This window comes from Budorcas taxicolor, chromosome 1, assembly GCF_023091745.1.
Source record: "Budorcas taxicolor isolate Tak-1 chromosome 1, Takin1.1, whole genome shotgun sequence".
Classification (NCBI taxonomy): domain Eukaryota; kingdom Metazoa; phylum Chordata; class Mammalia; order Artiodactyla; family Bovidae; genus Budorcas; species Budorcas taxicolor.
The window spans coordinates 160,520,515-160,537,861 of NC_068910.1; the positions used below are offsets into that span (position 1 = coordinate 160,520,515).

At 42.5% G+C, this 17,347-nt stretch overlaps 1 protein-coding gene across 1 annotated transcript in view; it reads left to right on the forward strand.

Moving 5' to 3' along the window:
* The window catches only part of TNIK (TRAF2 and NCK interacting kinase), a 398,208-nt gene that overhangs the window by 267,758 nt on the left and 113,103 nt on the right, over window positions 1–17,347 (forward strand). The window contains exons 7-9 of the mRNA XM_052645336.1: window positions 1,844–1,974; window positions 14,099–14,153; window positions 16,345–16,423. Coding sequence (XP_052501296.1) covers window positions 1,844–1,974; window positions 14,099–14,153; window positions 16,345–16,423 — 265 coding nt within the window. The remainder of the gene's footprint in view (window positions 1–1,843; window positions 1,975–14,098; window positions 14,154–16,344; window positions 16,424–17,347) is intronic.

Here is a 17,347-nt window from a genome sequence, read left to right on the forward strand (position 1 = left end):
CTATAAGATATGCAATTTGTCTTCTAGAAAAGAATCACTGTCCATATGATTGTTTCTTTTCAAAGAGATTTAAATATCTTCTGTGTTTATATCCCAAACATTCGCTCTTGCCTTTTTGTTAAAATAGATAATTTCCATTTTTTTCCTTAGTTAGCATTTGGGACCAAGCTTTCATCTCATGAATATTCCCTTTTAAAACAAAAGCATACATGAGGTAGGGAAAGCAGTTACATATGTACTGACTACATAAGCTATCCTCAGAATGTTCACTCATCACTATTAACAGTTACTTGTGAGAGACTATTATGTTCCAGATCATGTACAAAATGCTTGAAGGTAGATGATTTCACTTAAACATTACAGCAGCTCCATGTGACTCTCAGCATCCTCATTTTATGGATTAAGAAAATGAACCTCCAAAAGATTTATCTACTAGGTCACATACGAATAAGTGTCAGAAATGAGATGCAAATATAGGCAGTCTGACTCCGAAAACTTAGCTGATTACCACTTTCTTTGCATCCTCTAAACACTCTCCTTTATGGTCCGAGCTTGCCTTTTATTTAACACCTATTTTTGGTCCTCCATGGAGCCCTGATATAACCAGATATAACTCCTTGTGATTTTCTCATTGGTGTACTTTATTCATTTATATTAATATATGCAATTTAAACATATACATTCACTAGAGATTATCATGGGCTTCCCTGGTGGCTCAGATGGTAAAGAATCTGCAATGCAGGAGACCTGAGTCGGGAAGATCCCCTGGAGAAGAGCATGGCTACCCATTCCAGTCTTCTTGCCTGGAGAATTCCATAGACAGAGGAGCCTGGCAGGCTTCAGTCCTTGGAGTCACAAAAAGTCAGACACCATAGAGCAATTAACACACACCCACAGATTACCATACTAAATTAAGTAAGTCAGACAGATATCATATGATATCACTTATGTGTGGAATCTGAAAAACAATGATGCAAATCAACTTAATTGCAAAACAGATAGACTCACAGACATAGAAAATAAACATGGTTATCAAAAGGAAAAGGTGGGGGAGGGAGAAATTAGGAGGGTGGGATTAGCATGTACACACTGCTATATATAAAATAGATAATCAACAAGGACCTACTGTATAGCACAGGGAACTCTACTCAGTACTCTGTAATAACCTATAGGGAAAAGAATCTGAAAAAGAGGAGATCTGTGAATCTGTATAACTGAATCACTTTGCTGTACACCTGAAACTAGCAGAACATTGTAAATCAACTATACTCCAATCTAAAATAACTAAATATATGTATTTAATTTAACTGCAGTCACAGGAGTGAAAAGGAAGAAGCATCCGGAGTGCCCTCAACAGATGAACGTACACAAAATGTGGCACCTACAGACAGTGGAATAATATTCAGTCTTAAAAAGGGAGGACATTCTAATGCATGCTGCAACATGCATTAACCTTTGAGGGATTCCATTAAGTAAAATAAGCTAGTCTCTAAAAGACTAATACTGCATGATTCCACTTATATGAGGTATCTGTCTATAGTAGACAGAGTCATAGAAACATAAAGTAGAATGTTGCTTTCAAGGCACCTGGGGCAGGAGGGAGAAAGAGGAGTTAGTGTTTAGTGGTTCAATTGAGGAAGATGAAAAAGTTCTGGAGTTGGATGGTGGTTATGGTTGCACCGGAAACTGAATGTACTTAACACCACAACACTGTCTGCTATGAAGGGGTTAAAATGGTAATTTTATGTTGTATATTTTACCACAAGAAGAAAAAATACTCATTTACTTTATCACCGTATAAGACCTTAGATCACAAACTATTCATTTGTCTTCCCTTAACTAGTGGACTTTGGAGTCAGTGCCCAGCTTGATCGAACAGTGGGCAGGAGGAATACCTTCATCGGAACACCCTACTGGATGGCGCCAGAAGTTATTGCCTGCGATGAAAACCCAGATGCCACGTATGATTTCAAGGTATGTCTTCTTACTCTTCATAAGTTTCCAGTCGTGCCTAAACATCTCACTCTGAGACTTGTAGAGAATTTGCTCATGGCTTTGGGCTTGTGATTTGTATAAATCAAGTTAGTTAGTGTTAGTGTTAGTTGCTCAGTCGTGCCCGACTCTTTGCGACCCCATGGACTACAGTCCACCAGGCTCCTCTGTCCATGAGATTTTCCAGGCAAGGATACTGGAGTGGGTTGCCATTTCCTTCTCCAGGGGATCTTCCCAAGCCAGGGATCAAACCCGGGTCTCCTGCACTGCAGGCAGATTCGTTACCGACTGAGCTACAAAAGCCATTTCTTGAGTTTAAAATTATGACATTCAAGTGAGAATCTTTTTAACAAACTCACTCATCATATCTCATTGCCTATTTGTAAAAAAAAATGTATATATATGTTTAAACCATTTTCTATGTTCTTTTAATCTTCTCTTGCTTCTTACTAGAAAATAGATTTCTATTTTGGTTGTAGTTTAGATTTTTGGCAAAGCATATGCATTCTGAGAGCTTTTTATGTTAAAAGAAATCAAGACATGAGTTCATTTTCTTAGGTCATCTTTTTCTGGTTAAAAATAATTATATTTAGTCATTTCTACATAGTTCAAAGTTTAATTATTAGAGTTTCTTTTCAAAATAAGAGAGAATCAGATGGGATGTTGATAGCTACTTTATGGTGTTTCTATAGCCTATTGCCATGTTTGATAGAAATTTGATTTGTGGCTTGATGTTTTGTATCATCAACTGGAAAATTGCTAGTAACTCAAAGCAGTGTTTAAGTGGAGAGGTGGAAGTTTTCTCCTTCTCCAAGAAGCCCTCCTCTTTTCCACAGGTGCATGGACTTTTCACCAAAGGACTTTAATGATTACTTTGAAATACCCTCATCTTACAGACGTGGAAACTGCACAATCCATACCCAGTTAGTGGTCTTCTCACAGACTTGGCCCCATATCTCCAAGCTCTCTGTTCAGAGATTTTCCTAAATACTACCATGTTTCTCTATGATGCACTCCTACATAAATATATATAGGAGTATAAATATCCAATATATAAAATATAAATGTCTAATTTACCAACAAAACAGCCTCTGAAGAGTATATTTGAAGAATTCCTCTATTAAAGAACATTTTTAGTTCTCCACATATGGTGTTATTATTGAAATCAGGTCACAAAGATGCAAACATTGCAATGTCTTTGGGACCCAGTGTCTCAGGGCACTGACAAAATTATTTGCCTCTTTGGAGAAATGCAAGTTTGAAGGTCTAAAAACAAAATAATCTTCTGTAAATTTCCTCCTTCTTTCACAGTTAGTCACTGTAATAACCTGACAACAATCTGTCTGAACACAGCTGCCAAGTTAAAAATTAATCTTTTGCCAAAATAAATGTCATTTATTTAAACTGTTAATGATAAGCACATTGAAATAATTTAATTTGCAAATCCCTTCAGAGGAGCCACTACAAAATATATGTCCCAGACCAGATAATGTGTACCATGATTGGCTATAAGCAATTCTTCAAACTATAGTTGTACTTAACAAGTGCTAACTGGTCTATATCTTGGCCACAGATACTTTAAACACACAGAGAGTCAGAGTGTTTCAAACATTTAACCTCATTTTAACCTGTAAGTATTTTGTCTGCCTATAATATATATGGGACTTTTGTTCTATGGCATAAAATAGATCCCTGTGACTTAGCTATTTTCAGTAGAGTAACTAGAAGAGAACTCCTCTGATCAAGCCGAAGCTTGGAATTAAACTGATATCTTGAATCTCTTTCTTCAGATTATGATTTATAGTCAGATTAAGGAATATAGCTTGGGGTTGGTGAAAAGTTTTTGAGCTTAATGCATCATCCTAGTGTGAACAAAGCCTGATATATAACTGTAGGTGTGGACAAAGCCTGATGTATAATCGTAGGTGTGGACAAAGCCTTATGTATAACTATAGGTGTGGACAAAGCTTGATGCATAACCCTAGGCGTGGACACAACCAAATGTATGAATAACCACAGGGAGCATTGTGCTGCACTGGGAGGTTTCAGAGGTGCTGGAAGGTCCTGAGACACTAGGAAATCAAAGATTAATTTCTGTGTCTTTTATTAAAAGATAAAGGATCGTGATGAGAGAACAGATTCAACCGTATCAGCCATTTTAGACCTTCAGTGCGACTTACTTGTTTGGATTGTCATAAATGTAGGTTGTGTAAGAGGAGGAAAAAGTCATGGCAAGAATATGAGCTTCACTGTCCACTTGTCATGAGTGAAAGAAGGAGCACAACAGAAGGGTGGATTAGGAAGACCAAGCAGAAAGGAAGATTTGGGCGTTCTTTGAAGATTCGTTCCAGCCACTTTGTAGATTTTCTGTGGATCAGAGAAGAAGCTATACTTCAAATAATCTTGCTATTTCTTTCTCAGCATCAGATCTTATCTTTTTTTTCTGTTCATTATTCTTAGGAATGTGGCCTGTCACTAGGAGACAGCTCAACAATACATCGACTTTCAAAACCATTTATTCATTCACTCAGTGTGTATTTATTGAATACTCACTATGCAAAAGGAATTAGCCAAGCTCTACCTGTATATGCAGTTTTTTACTAGAAAGTCCATTTGTGACCTTATCAAAGTTCAGTGGTTTGTTGCTGTGTTTGGTTGTCCATTTGACCCAGTGTGTATCCTGGCCTCAGAGACCAGAAACCGTAGCACTTCACTCTCTCACGTGCTGTAGATACTTTCAGCCTAGAGGGCATGTTTAGAATAAAAGAGGAGTTGAAGGCCACTGGGCTTTGTCAGCTCTTCTTTCACAAAAGCCCTTTCTTTCAAATAAAGACAAAATGCAAAGGAATATAGTTTGATTTTATTATTTATTTCTTGTTTTAAGATTTTTTTAATTTACTTTTGGCTGCACTGGGTCTCTGTTGCTATGCGGGCTTTCCTCTAGTTGTAGCAAGCAGGGGCTAGTCTCTGGTCATGGCACACAGGCTTCTCCTTGGGGAGGCTTCTCTTGTTGTGAAGCTGGGCTCTAGGGCACTCCACTCAGCAGTTGCAGCTCCTGGGCTCCAGAGCACAGGCTCAATAGTTGAGGTGCACAGGCTTATCTGTTCTGCAACATGTGGGATCTTCCTGGGGCAGGGATTGAACCTGTGTTTCCTGCATTGTCAGGCAGATTCTTTACCATTGAGCCACCAGGAAAGCCCCTGAGTATTATTTTATTTGCCTAATCCCAGGGACGGGGGAGCCTGGTGGGCTGCCATCTATGGGGTCGCACAGAGTCGGACACAACTGAAGCGACTTAGCAGCAGCAGCAGCAGCAATGTCTTTAGAAACTGCTGTGTTTTTTTTTTTTTTAACTATAGCAATTCAATAAAATAGGAGCTTCTATATAAGAAAATAGGCTGAAGAGCCCATGCTTTTTCTTGCAGTCTGGTTTTGTCTGATACCTGCTAGGCACAGTACGCCACTGACTGAAAGTAGCCCCTACCCTAAGGAGGAGCCAGAATCTCATTTGCCTGGTGTGTTCCCTTTCCCCTAGAGCCCCTTCCTTGCTTGTTTTCAGAACATCTGTCAAAACACTTCAAGCAAAAGGCAAGGTTTCATTTTCCTGATAAGTACGTGGGGCAATAATGAAAGCTTTCTCATTTAATAATAAGCATTCAAAAGACTTGGAATTAATAAAACTGTTCAAAATTCCTAGGCTGTTTAAATTTTTATATTTTTAACTTGAATTTCATTTCAGTTAGATGGGGATTTGCCGAGTGTTTTATAGTCCTGTGTATTTATTGCTTTAACGGAACTACTCACTAACGGACGTTGTCTGTGGGCAGGAGCCCGTTCGTAGTTGCATAAAGGCTGGCACAGCTGTCCACTGCAGTACTACACAGCCATCTGAACAATGAGATTGTGTATATGTTGGGCAGATTCCAAGATATAGTGTGAGGTACACAGAGCAGCTTCCGGTACCCATAGTAGAGACTGGTTCTCCCCTACCTGATGGATGAACGGCATGTGGATGGAGAACTTAAACTTCTTTCTTTTAACTTTTTATATTGAAGTATAACTGATTAACAGTGTTGTGATAGTTTCAGGTGGACGGCAAAGGGACTCAGCCATACATATACGTGTATCTGTTCTCTCCAAGACTTCCCTCCTATCCAGCATGCCACTTAACATTGAGCAGAGTTCCCTGTGCTACACAGTAGGTCCTTGTTGATTATTATAAACACAGCAGAATGTACATGTTAAACTTTTTATTTTAGATATCTTTCTGTAACTGTTCTAGTTTTTTAAACCATAAATTGGTCATGCTTTTACAGTAGCTTAGTCAAGTAACAGAAGTATGGTGAAATGGTGTATCCCCTCTACCCCACCACCCATTCACTGGCCTGATCTGTGCTAATGTCGTTTGTTATCCACCTAAACTCTGAGACTTTGCACACAGGTGCTGTGGACCATTTAAAGACATAGATGTCTCCTGCAGGGTTTGGGTGAGTATTGTGCTCTGACTGTAGAGCAAGTACTCATCCTCCTGTGTTACAGATAATTGGCTTTATTCAGACAGAGTGAAAAGCACCCCTGAAGGTAAGAGGCTCAGCTGGAGAGAAAGTGAACACTTGCCTAGCCAGGGAGCATCACCGAGGTGTATGCGATGTGCTTTGTGAGAGGATGATCTTCACATTGCAGAGTGAGGTTGGCCTCTCACATGAGGCCTTGACCTCTATCTACTGAAATTTCAGCAAAAGTCCCATCCCCGTGTGGCAGGAAGAAAGGATGATACAGACACCAACGTTACTGTTCCTGGCAGAGACAAACTTCTATCCAACATATTCCTGTGCTCCATGCTCACACCCACTTGCACAGGACTTTTTAGTCGGATATGCTACCACCTCACCCAGGCTCTCAGTTGATCCCCAGGTGAAGAAAATAACCTGTTCTTCCAATATTTCCCTATGGTCACATTTCAAAGGTACATGAACAAGGACAGAGAAGGCAATGGCACCCCACTCCAGTACTCTTGCCTGGAAAATCCCATGGATGGAGGAGCCTGGTAGGCTGCAGTCCATGCTAAGGGTCGGACACGACTGAGCGACTTCCCTTTCACTTTTCACTTTCATGCATTGGAGAAGGAAATGGCAACCCACTCCAGTGTTCTTGCCTGGAGAATCCCAGGGACAGGGGAGCCTGGTGGGCTGCCGTCTATGGGGTCGCACAGAGTCGGACACGACTGAAGTGACTTAGCAGCAGCATGAACAAGGAATTCTGGGGGAAATGAGATTGTGAATAACTACCTCTAAAGAAGGCTGAGCACCAAAGAGTGGATGCTTTCAATTTGTGGTGCTGGAGAAGACTCTTGAGAGTCCCTTGAACAGCACAGAGAACAAACCAGCCAATCTTAAAGGAAATCAATCCTGAATATTCATTGGAAGCCTTGATGCTAAAGCTAAAGCTCCAATACTTTGGCCACCTGATGCAAAGAACTGACTCACTGAAAAAGACCCTGATGCTGGGAAAGATGGAAGGCAGGAGGAGAGGGGAGCAACAGAGGATGAGACAGTTGGATGGCATCAGCCACTCAATGGACATGAGTTTGAGCAAACTCCAGGAGACAGTGAAGGCCAGGGAAGCCTGGTGTGCTAAAGTCCATGGGGACGTGAAGAATCAGACAGGACTGAGCAACTGAACAACCTCTGCTTGAATGACCTCAGGCACCCTGACCGCACCACCTTGGTTCTGTTTATATATAATGTAGTGTATATGATGTAGGGCATGTCAGGCCTTTGAAGTTGGATAGGATTGGTTTCAAATGTAGACATCACTTCCTTGCACTGTATAACTTCAGGGAAATTATTTAACCTTTCTGAGGCTCTGGGAGTAAAATTGTATGTGACAAGGCTATATTAGAATAAAATGAACTGACATGTATAAAGGAATTAATTCACTACCATTTGATAAGTAGTCAATGTATGGTAGTTAATATTCATGTTTATGTTTTATATGAAGGTACTGCCATTTGGAGACATTTTGACCTAAAAAAATCCCAGCAATATCATAGAATTTGAGCCACCTATTTGTACTATACACCTCTAATTTTCTGCTTACATTGAGCCAGAATCTGCTTCTCTACAACTTACACCTCTAGATTAAGGTGCTGCCCTTAGGGACCACATAAAATAAATTCATTTTGCTTTTTCCAGGTGTAGCATTTCCAAAAAGAGAATAAGTTACATGTTGAAAGAATGATTTCTGGTCTTCGTTTAAAAAAAAAACTACTGATTTCTTGGTCTTGGCAAAACTTGGTAGACTCTACTGCACCAATTGCGTCTGTTATGAAGCTCTTGTTTGTGAGCTCTAGACCACCCTGCTAGCCTCTGCTCAGGGGAGATGGGGTCAGGACTCAGCTAACCCCATTCCTACTTGGCCATCTGGGTAGATCGCAAGGCTGGAGGAGGAAGGACACACCTTTTCCTGTTTGCTTCCTCTAAGCTTCCTGTTTACTCTTGTAACATCCCAGAAACTTCTTTGAGTACCAGGGCTCCTTGTCACTCGCTGGTTTGCTCGTTGAACTGCCAGTCAGTGAGAATTGGACCTCAGGATTTGTCTGTGCCAGTATTTGTTAATACCCACTATGTACACTGCCTTGTGTTAGGAACTTTGCATATATACCTTGTTTTTTGATTGTTACTATTTTTAATGTTTTTTAAATTTGTTTGGCTGTGTTGGGTCTTAGCTACGGCACATGGGATCTTTCGCTGTATTGCGCAGATCTCTAGTTGTGGCACGTGGGCTCAGTTGTTGCGGCACGTGGACTTTGCTCTGAGGCATGTGGGATCTTCATTCCTCAACCAGGGACCAACGCATGCCCTGCATTGCAAATACTTAACCAGTGGACCACCAGGGAAGTATCCTGCATATCTTACTGAATTCTCATATTAACCGTGCAAGATAGGTGTTCTATTCATGCTACAAGTGAGGACATCGGTTCAGAGGGTCGAGGGGGGTCACCCCAGGTCTGCTCGCTACACAACATGTGTTCTTTCTACCTGTCAGGGCACACTGGGGCTCTTCTCCTGCCCGCCGCCCACCACTCCGCCTCTCCCCCGCCTCCTTGTATGGCTGGTTTGGCCTTCTGAATGTCCTCTTCACTTGTTGAGCAACCCAGCCCCAAGAGGAATGGCCTCTTGTTATGTTCAGGTTCCTTTGTGCCAGCTAGCCCCCCACCAGCCAGAAGTTGTGTGCTTGCCTCTGCCTTCTCGGAGGCACTAGAATTTGTCTCTGTTCCGTTGGTGATGCACACGGCACTGGGCTATTAATCATGCTGCTGGCCAGGCTGCACAGCACCTCTAGAATAATGAATTACCCAGCTCCTGCCAGAATGAGTCACACCACGGCCACGGAGGAAACTTATCTCTCCCAACTCTCTCCTCATCTTGTTTCTCCCTCTTCCCTCTCTCATCTCCTGTGATCTGTCTTGCCAGTTGTAATTGGAACATTTTCTCCCGTATTTAAGTTCTGAAGTGTCTCTGGGACTTGCTAATATATCCAAAGGCTTAAACAAGGCCCATCAAGGACGTTTATTGCTTTCTAGCATGGGCAGTTAAGCATAGCTTACAAGCAGCTCTGGGTATATATGGCCAGGAATACAAATGTTCCTTTTGGAATACAAGAGAATCCCAGAAAGGGAAAAAAAAAAAAAAAGATCCTAATAATGATATCAAATGAAGGCTTAAAGAAGAAATAATCTCTGGCCTGGTCATGTGGCAAAGGATGCCCCAGAGTTGGGATGTTGTGATCTTTCGTTTGAAGGGGTTGTTTGGCGGGGTTGGGGAAAGCAGCCAGAGAGAAAATTTGAGATGCTGTGTACTGAACGAAGGAAACGTCGCTCTTTTCACTAACCCTTCCCGCTTCTGGTGGCATAAAGGGAGGATCACCTAACAACTGGGACCTCTCTTTTTCCTTACGATCGAAATATGCTTCCTCAAATGATTTCTCTGTACATACGATCACTGAGAAATGTTTTTAGCCATACTTACATTTCTTGTGTCACCAGAAGTCTGGAGGAAGGCAGGTGAGGATTGATTGATGTCTTCAAAACACGGGCTCCTACCTTCCTGCCCTGTCATCCTTAATTTGTTGACTTATTGCCTCATGGTTGCAAGATGGATGCTGTAACTCCAGATGGCATGTTTGTATTCAAGGCACTAAGAAGTGGGAAAGAGTTGTCAAGACACCAGCTGTATTTGTCATTTATTTCAGGAAAAGCAAAAGCTTTCCCAGAAGATGTTTGCCTGGGTCTCAGCAGCCAGAACTAGGTCACTTCCTTGACTGCCATCCTTAGCTGAGGGAAATCTGGATACCAAGTTTAGCTTTCCTGTGCTCTGAAATGGAGGCAGCAAGGGCAGTGCAGATTGAAATGCCTGTTGGGTTAGCCAACAAACAGTACTGGCCACACCCAGTTCCAGGGAAGCCATAGAAGGCTAAACTGGGCAGGCAAAGGCAGTCTTACCTCACAGTAGAAGACAAGGAAATGATTAATTATTCTTGAGCCCACTGTGTGCCGGGTTTTGTGTTAGGCAGCATGCCTGTGTACATACATGTCACAATTGTCTGCTGTGTAGTGGAAAGCTGAGCTCTGTGCGGTCTTCTGGATGCAGTTAAATTAGGAACCTGAACTTGAATCTGGGTCTGTCTGACTTATTCACACTGCCTCTAGGAAGTTGAGCACTGGTTTTGGATGTGCCTCACTGAATCTCAACACCTTCATCTGAGTCACCAGCACTTTAAGGTACCTGTAGACAAAGGAGGAATCTGAAGCAATTGTTTTATGGGTCCCTAATAAGTTTTTTAAAGTGAGTTATTAGGTTCTTACATTGTGATGATAGTTTTAAAAAAAGAACTAGCCTGGGAGGCAGGAGACCCAGCTCTGATTAAAACCTGGTGCTTAGCTGCTCTGTGATCTTAAGTCATTTTTTCTCCTCTGTGAAATGAAAAGTTGGACTAAATGACCTACAAAAGGTCTAAGGGACTTTCCTGGTGATCCAGTGGTTAAGACTCTGCATTCCCACTGCAGAGGGCACAGGTTCAATCCCTGGTCGAGGAACTAAGATCCCACATGTTGTGTAAACAAAAACAAACAAAACCATCCTTCTACAGAGAGTCTAGCCTTAAGACACTTAGGTTTTGCGCCTTTCTCTCATGTGTCTATTCACTTGACAAGTATTTACGAAGTGCCTACTATGTGCCGGGCACTCTTCTAATACTATGTACCAGTCAACAAAGCAAAGATTCCCTGCCCTTGTGGACTTCATGATGAAGTGTGTGTGTTGAGGGCAGGGGACACAAACAGTGAACAAGAAACATAATAAATTAGTGATGAGTCAGTTACACAGTTGGCAGAAGGTGATCAGTTCTCTGGAGAACAAAAGTGGGAAAGGGGGAAGGGTCTGGCCTCGCTGGGAGAGAGGTTGGGTGGTCCTCACTAAGAGCAGAGCGCCTGAGCAAAGACTTCCGTGGAGCGGAGAGAGTCAGTCCGCACATGATTAGGGTCAGTGCTGCAGGCAGAGGGAATATCTAGAGCAAAAGCCCTGAGGCAGGAGTTTGCATGAGTTTTCTGAGTATCTCCTCCCCTGTCTGAAGACTAGCCTGGAGCTTTTCTCATCCCAGTTCCATCATTTCCTTTCAGCTGGGTTGGCTTTCAAACCAGTTCAAGCTTCCTACACTTGAAAGCCATTTAATTTGACTTCGCTATGGCAGGTGGGGACAGAGAGCCCAGCCACCGCCTTCGTATTTGCATCTTGGTTCACACTGCACAAACACTCGGTTTCCCAAGATGCTGGATAGGTGGTGGGAGACCTGCCGAGGCCTGGAGTCATATCAGAACAGCCCAATCCTGCCACCATTTCCAGACTGTTTTCTGTTGAATGCCTCCCATGCAGTAAGTGAGTCAGGGTTTTCGTCATGTTCCCCAATGATTGTCTTTGTCAGTGAACCATCATGTTCCGGTACAAGAGAGCTGTGTGTTCATCTTTACAGTTGCTGCTCTTGAGCCAGCCTGTGATGAGTGAGCTGGGCTTTTCCCATTAGCTCCAAAAAGAACCTCAGTGAGCAAGACCAGCAGCCTGCGGGAAGATTTAGCAAAGTGCCAGGCTGTGCCACTCTTGTCTGTGTGTGTGTGTGTGTGTGTGTATTCAGTGACACATTTGAATATACCTTGAAATGAAACAAAGAAAGGATGATAAAGTGATGTTCTATGCAGAGATGTTCTTGGAATCTATGGACAGTGGTTTTGTGCAGGTGCGTTGTTATCTTCAAATCGACTGAGAACTTGTAACGTTTATGTGGACGGGTTGATGGGCTCGTGAATTAAAGAATCCCTGTTTGGTCCTAGTGTGGGGTTAGGATGTGCCCCAGCCACTTGCCCAAAGGTAGATCACATTTTAGGCAAGAGTCTAGAGCCCCTTGAAAGTCCTGTTCAGGTTGGATGGGCCTGAGTTCAAATACTGAACAGGCCTAGGTGTCACCCACAGGACATTGAGAAGTTTAGTTCTAGGGAATGGCTCAGGGAGGAGTTCATAGTTCTCTTCCAGTTATATCTCCTTGACGTGTGACCTTGACATTTGCTTGGTGGGAATAGCAAGGGAACTTAACTTTGATCTCTGAAATCTTGTGAGGTTACAGGTGAGAATTTAGAATGATGTACAGAATGCAACGTATATTTAAAAAGAAAGGGAGTGTGCGAGTCTTCATCAGGATTGTGAACCACTGAACCAAGTGTTTATGTGTGTTTTCTTAGCAGTCTTTTTGGCATTTCCTGACTTGCTTTCCCTTCTCTCAATTTGCTTCCCTTCTATGCACTATTTAGAAACAGTTGAGCAGTGTGCAGAGTTGGGGAGAAGCATATTGCTCAAGGTTGCATAGGTCAAGGTGGAGGCATTAGCCCAGAAAATTCTGATAAGAGCATGAAAGTTAACCTGAGAATAAGAAAGATAATAAGGGTATAGGATTTCTACTTTGCGTATGTGTCTACTTATCAGATAAAAATATATGGTAATATTGTTCATTCATTTAACAAATATATCGAGCACCCACTACTGTGGCCAGCTCTATTCTAAGCACTGAGATACAGCAGTAGACAAAACTAAACAAAAGCTTCCCCATCCTCATCTTGTTTGGTTAAATGATATGAATTGCTGGGCTTTTTTGTAGGTTAAAAACAAATGACTATAAATACTGTATGATCTAGCATCGACTATATGGTCCAGCCATTCCCCTCTTAGGTCTTTATTTAAAAGAAATAAGAACATACATCCATACAAAGGCTTGCACATGAGTATTTGTAGCAGCTTTATTTTTAATGGCCTTGAATGGAAACAACCCAAATGTCCATCAACAAGTGAATGAATGAACAAATTGTAGCATCTGTGTTGGTACAATGGAGCGCTACTTGGCAGTAAGAAGGACTGAAGTACCAATACACAAGGCAACACGGTGGGCCTTAAGTACATCATTTGAAGTGAAAGAGACCAGGAGGTTTCATTTTATACAAAACTTTAGAAGATACAGACTAGTCCATAGTAACAAAAAGCAGATCAGTGGGTGCCTTGGAACAGGAACTGGGGTCGGGGACAGATGGGCAGGAAATGGAGACTACAAAGGGGCAAGTGAGACCTTTGGGGAGATGAATGTGTTTGCTGCCTTGCCCGTGCTGGTGATTTCACAGGTGTACATAAACACCAAACCCTTTCACTTGGTACACTTAGAGTATGTGCAGTTAATTACTTGACAGTTTTGTTTCAGTGAAGGTATTAAAAACAGTCAAACAGCAGCAGTTCCTTGTGGTCCAATCAGTAGGGAAATTTTAGTGATGAATTAATGTTTGAAACCTTCTATTTGTTTTTCATATGTGTATGGAAAACTCACCATGTGTCAGGCACCATGAAAGGTATTATCAGCGAGGAGAAAACAAGTCTGTTTTTTGCCTGAAGTAGGTTTGAAAAGAGATGGCTGGACAGCTCTCCCATAGGCATTTCTGAAGCAGTTGCCTGGTTTAGCCCAGGGAGCCTTTGTTGACTGCGCTTACCCATGCTTCTGTGCCTTCCTTGTTTTGCAGAGTGACTTGTGGTCTCTGGGAATCACCGCTATCGAGATGGCAGAAGGTGCTCCCCGTAAGTACCTTCCTCTGGGTGAAATCTGTTGCTGGCCTGCTCTGCAGGTGCGGATGCTTCCTTGCCAGCAGCTTTACTTCTGCTACGCCGAGCCCTGCGTGGACTCAAGCTGGCGTACCGAGAAAGCAGAGTCATCTAAATCAACCAGGAATCCATTCATTTCAGAGTCGTGTGAGGATTTGTATTTATGAGGCGAGACCAGAAGGGGGAGGAAAGCAGACTCTGAGAAGCCTTGTCTATCTTATGTACTCAGTGTATAGCCTGTCCTTCAGCTACTCTTCACCTGTACTCAAACTGGAACTGAGCCACGAAGAGTGTAAGCGCCAACATATCAGAAATTCAAAGCTGATTTTCAGGGCATGGGTTGTGGGAACACTTGCACTCGGTTGCTCTCATTCGTATTAAAATACTAACGGTTAGGTTGTTAGATTTCCCTGCTTATTTGAGACAGAGTGGGCAGGGCTCTGGCTACCCAAAGAACCTCTCCAGTTCCTGGGAATCTGGAGCATTGGCCCCACCAAGACCCTCCCCAGCTACGTGGTCGTCACCTCCGAGACTCCATTCAGGAAGTGCAACGGAGCAGGGACAGCTGCCACGACGGCCCCTCCCAAGGGCCACCCCCTCCAGTGACCGGGAGTGGCAGGGATACAAGGCAGACCCTTTCCTGGAGGACGGGGGCTCCTTGGAAGGCAGCTGTCACTCCTTCGTTTCCCTCCTTGATTTCCTTAGACTGCAGGACAGCCTAGCACCCTTCCACCTACTGCTTCTCCCTCTCACCTTCACTGCCATCGGCCTTCATAGCAATCCGACAACTCTCCCAGCCTTCCTTGGCTCCTTTGCTGTTTCCTTTCAGGCAGGAATTTCCTCCAGTGATATTTTCTCATGTTTAATATCACCTTAATGTCTTGCTTTTCAGAAGACCTGGACCAAAACAGGCCCTACGTTAGTATGACGAGTCATTGTGCTCATATGACATTTTACCCTCGAGTGATCGTGGTGTTCTTATTTCTCACTCGAGAATTAGTAGAATTCACCTGTAGCATGACTAGGGTGTTTGTTGACCAAATGTCCCTTATCCACAATGCTGGTAGGCATTTGTGAATCAGAAAGATAATATTGGCAGTCTTGAAACTGTATCACCATGCTTAATGAGCAGTTACTGCCTGTGTGCTCAGTCATGTCCGAGTCTTTGGGAGCCCATGGACTGCAGCCTTCCAGGCTCCTCTGTCCATGGGATTCCCCAGGCAAGTATAGTGGAATGGGTTGCCTCTTCCTCATCCAGGGATCTTCCCAACCCAGAGATCGAACTCGTGCTTCCTGCATCTCTTTTCTTAGCAGGTGGATTCTTTACCACTGAGCCACCTGAGAAGCCCCTGATGAGTAGTAGGAAGGAGCTAAAAATAAACTTTCTCCCAGCAGAATCCTTTAGCTTTGGGGGAAAATGTGTCCTTATTCTAGGCACACAGGAAAAGATATTCCCAGATGTTTAAAGAGTAAACTAGTGAAATATTGAATAGAATGTGTGAGTGTTTTTACTATAAATGATAATGTCATCTTTACAATGAGATATTTTTATGAGTCTTCTACCAGACTTCCTTTGCCTTAATCCTCTGGTCTTCCTGGGGCCATTGAACAAAACCAACCAGACAAACAAAACCCATCATGAAAAGCCTGAAAGCCATTCAAGGTATTTATCAGTACAGAGAGAGAGGTGTTTTGGTCTAGTGCTTTATACACGAAAAACCCGTGTATTAATATTAATAGATAACACTGCAAATGGGGAAGCCTTCACTGTATAAGAGATGTACCATGGATTATTTGGGACTTTACTAATTAAAAATAACTTACTGTCTCCATTATAGCTGTTATGTGGATGTTGTTTACTTGGAGTCTTAGATGGTTATTTTTAGCAAAGCAAAGGGTGTCGAGCCTTTGACTTGTTTTCCTTAAAAATGAAGTGCAAGTAGATATGTTAACGATCTCTAGTTGAAAGGTGTTAGATTTTATGGGACTCCTGTAATCAGTCTCATTTAATGCTCACCAAAGGGAAGCTTTATGATTTCCTGCCTCTGCTCACTGGTCATGCCTGGACTCAGGAAGCCATTTGGCAGCAGTATCGGCACAGAAAGGACGGGCTTGGCCCGGGTTTGGCCCCCTAACCTGAGCTGGCCCTTGTTTTGGTCTCTTGCAGCTCTGTGTGACATGCACCCCATGAGAGCTCTCTTCCTCATCCCCCGGAACCCAGCGCCTCGGCTGAAGTCTAAGAAGTGGTGAGTTTGGTCTTCGGTGTTTTGCAGATTTAATGTCAAGAGTTTCTGCATTTCTGTTTGGAATGAGCTCAGATCTTTAGGTCCTGCTAACAGGATTAGATGAATATGTACGAAGACTTGTTGAATGATTTTCTGTATGCTGTTATTCATCTTAAAGTACATATTAAGGACCTACTGTTTGCACAGTAAGTCCTTATTCACTATGAGGAGATATTGGCTGAAGTGGGTAGCAGAACCCAAGAAGTAATATGGAAACACTTTGATTTATCACTCAGAGTAATATCTTTCCTAACAGTGCAGAACATCTCATCAGAATGGGTGATAGTTAAGGGTCAGCCCATTAGATTGGTTGACTTTTCTTCTGTTCCTTAAGACATTAATTCCCTAAATGTATATACACACTTGGTACTGTGTGAGGTGATTTCTTGCTCTGTGCTTGAACATTTATAATTTTTGTGTTTGCTATTGCTTGCTCTTTATGGCAGGTGATACTGGCTTCTTCTCTGTGGCAGTGATCTAACCTTTCCATTTAATAAACTGATTCACATAAAAAGTGACTTAAAGAAAAATACTAAGTGAATACTTGCATGGATGATGAAGGGTATGGTAAAAATTCTATTGGTAGTGTCTGATTGACTGGAGTTTGTAAACAGAGTTCTACAGATTAGACCAGGATTTGAACTTTTGGCTTTTTTGTGCACTCACACCAGAGTCTTTGTATCTTATTCTGGAGCAAAAATTCATTGCTTCTTCCCTTTCCCCTGTGGATACGGTGTATCTTCCTTGATACGTTCTCAATTCTGATTCTCTTTGCCATGGGGCCAATTCCTGGACCATTTGAGACCTCCTATCCTTTTCTAGATGCCTTCCAGGGCAGTTTTATCATGAAGGGACAAGACCCTTCTGCCTTTTCTCATATCACTT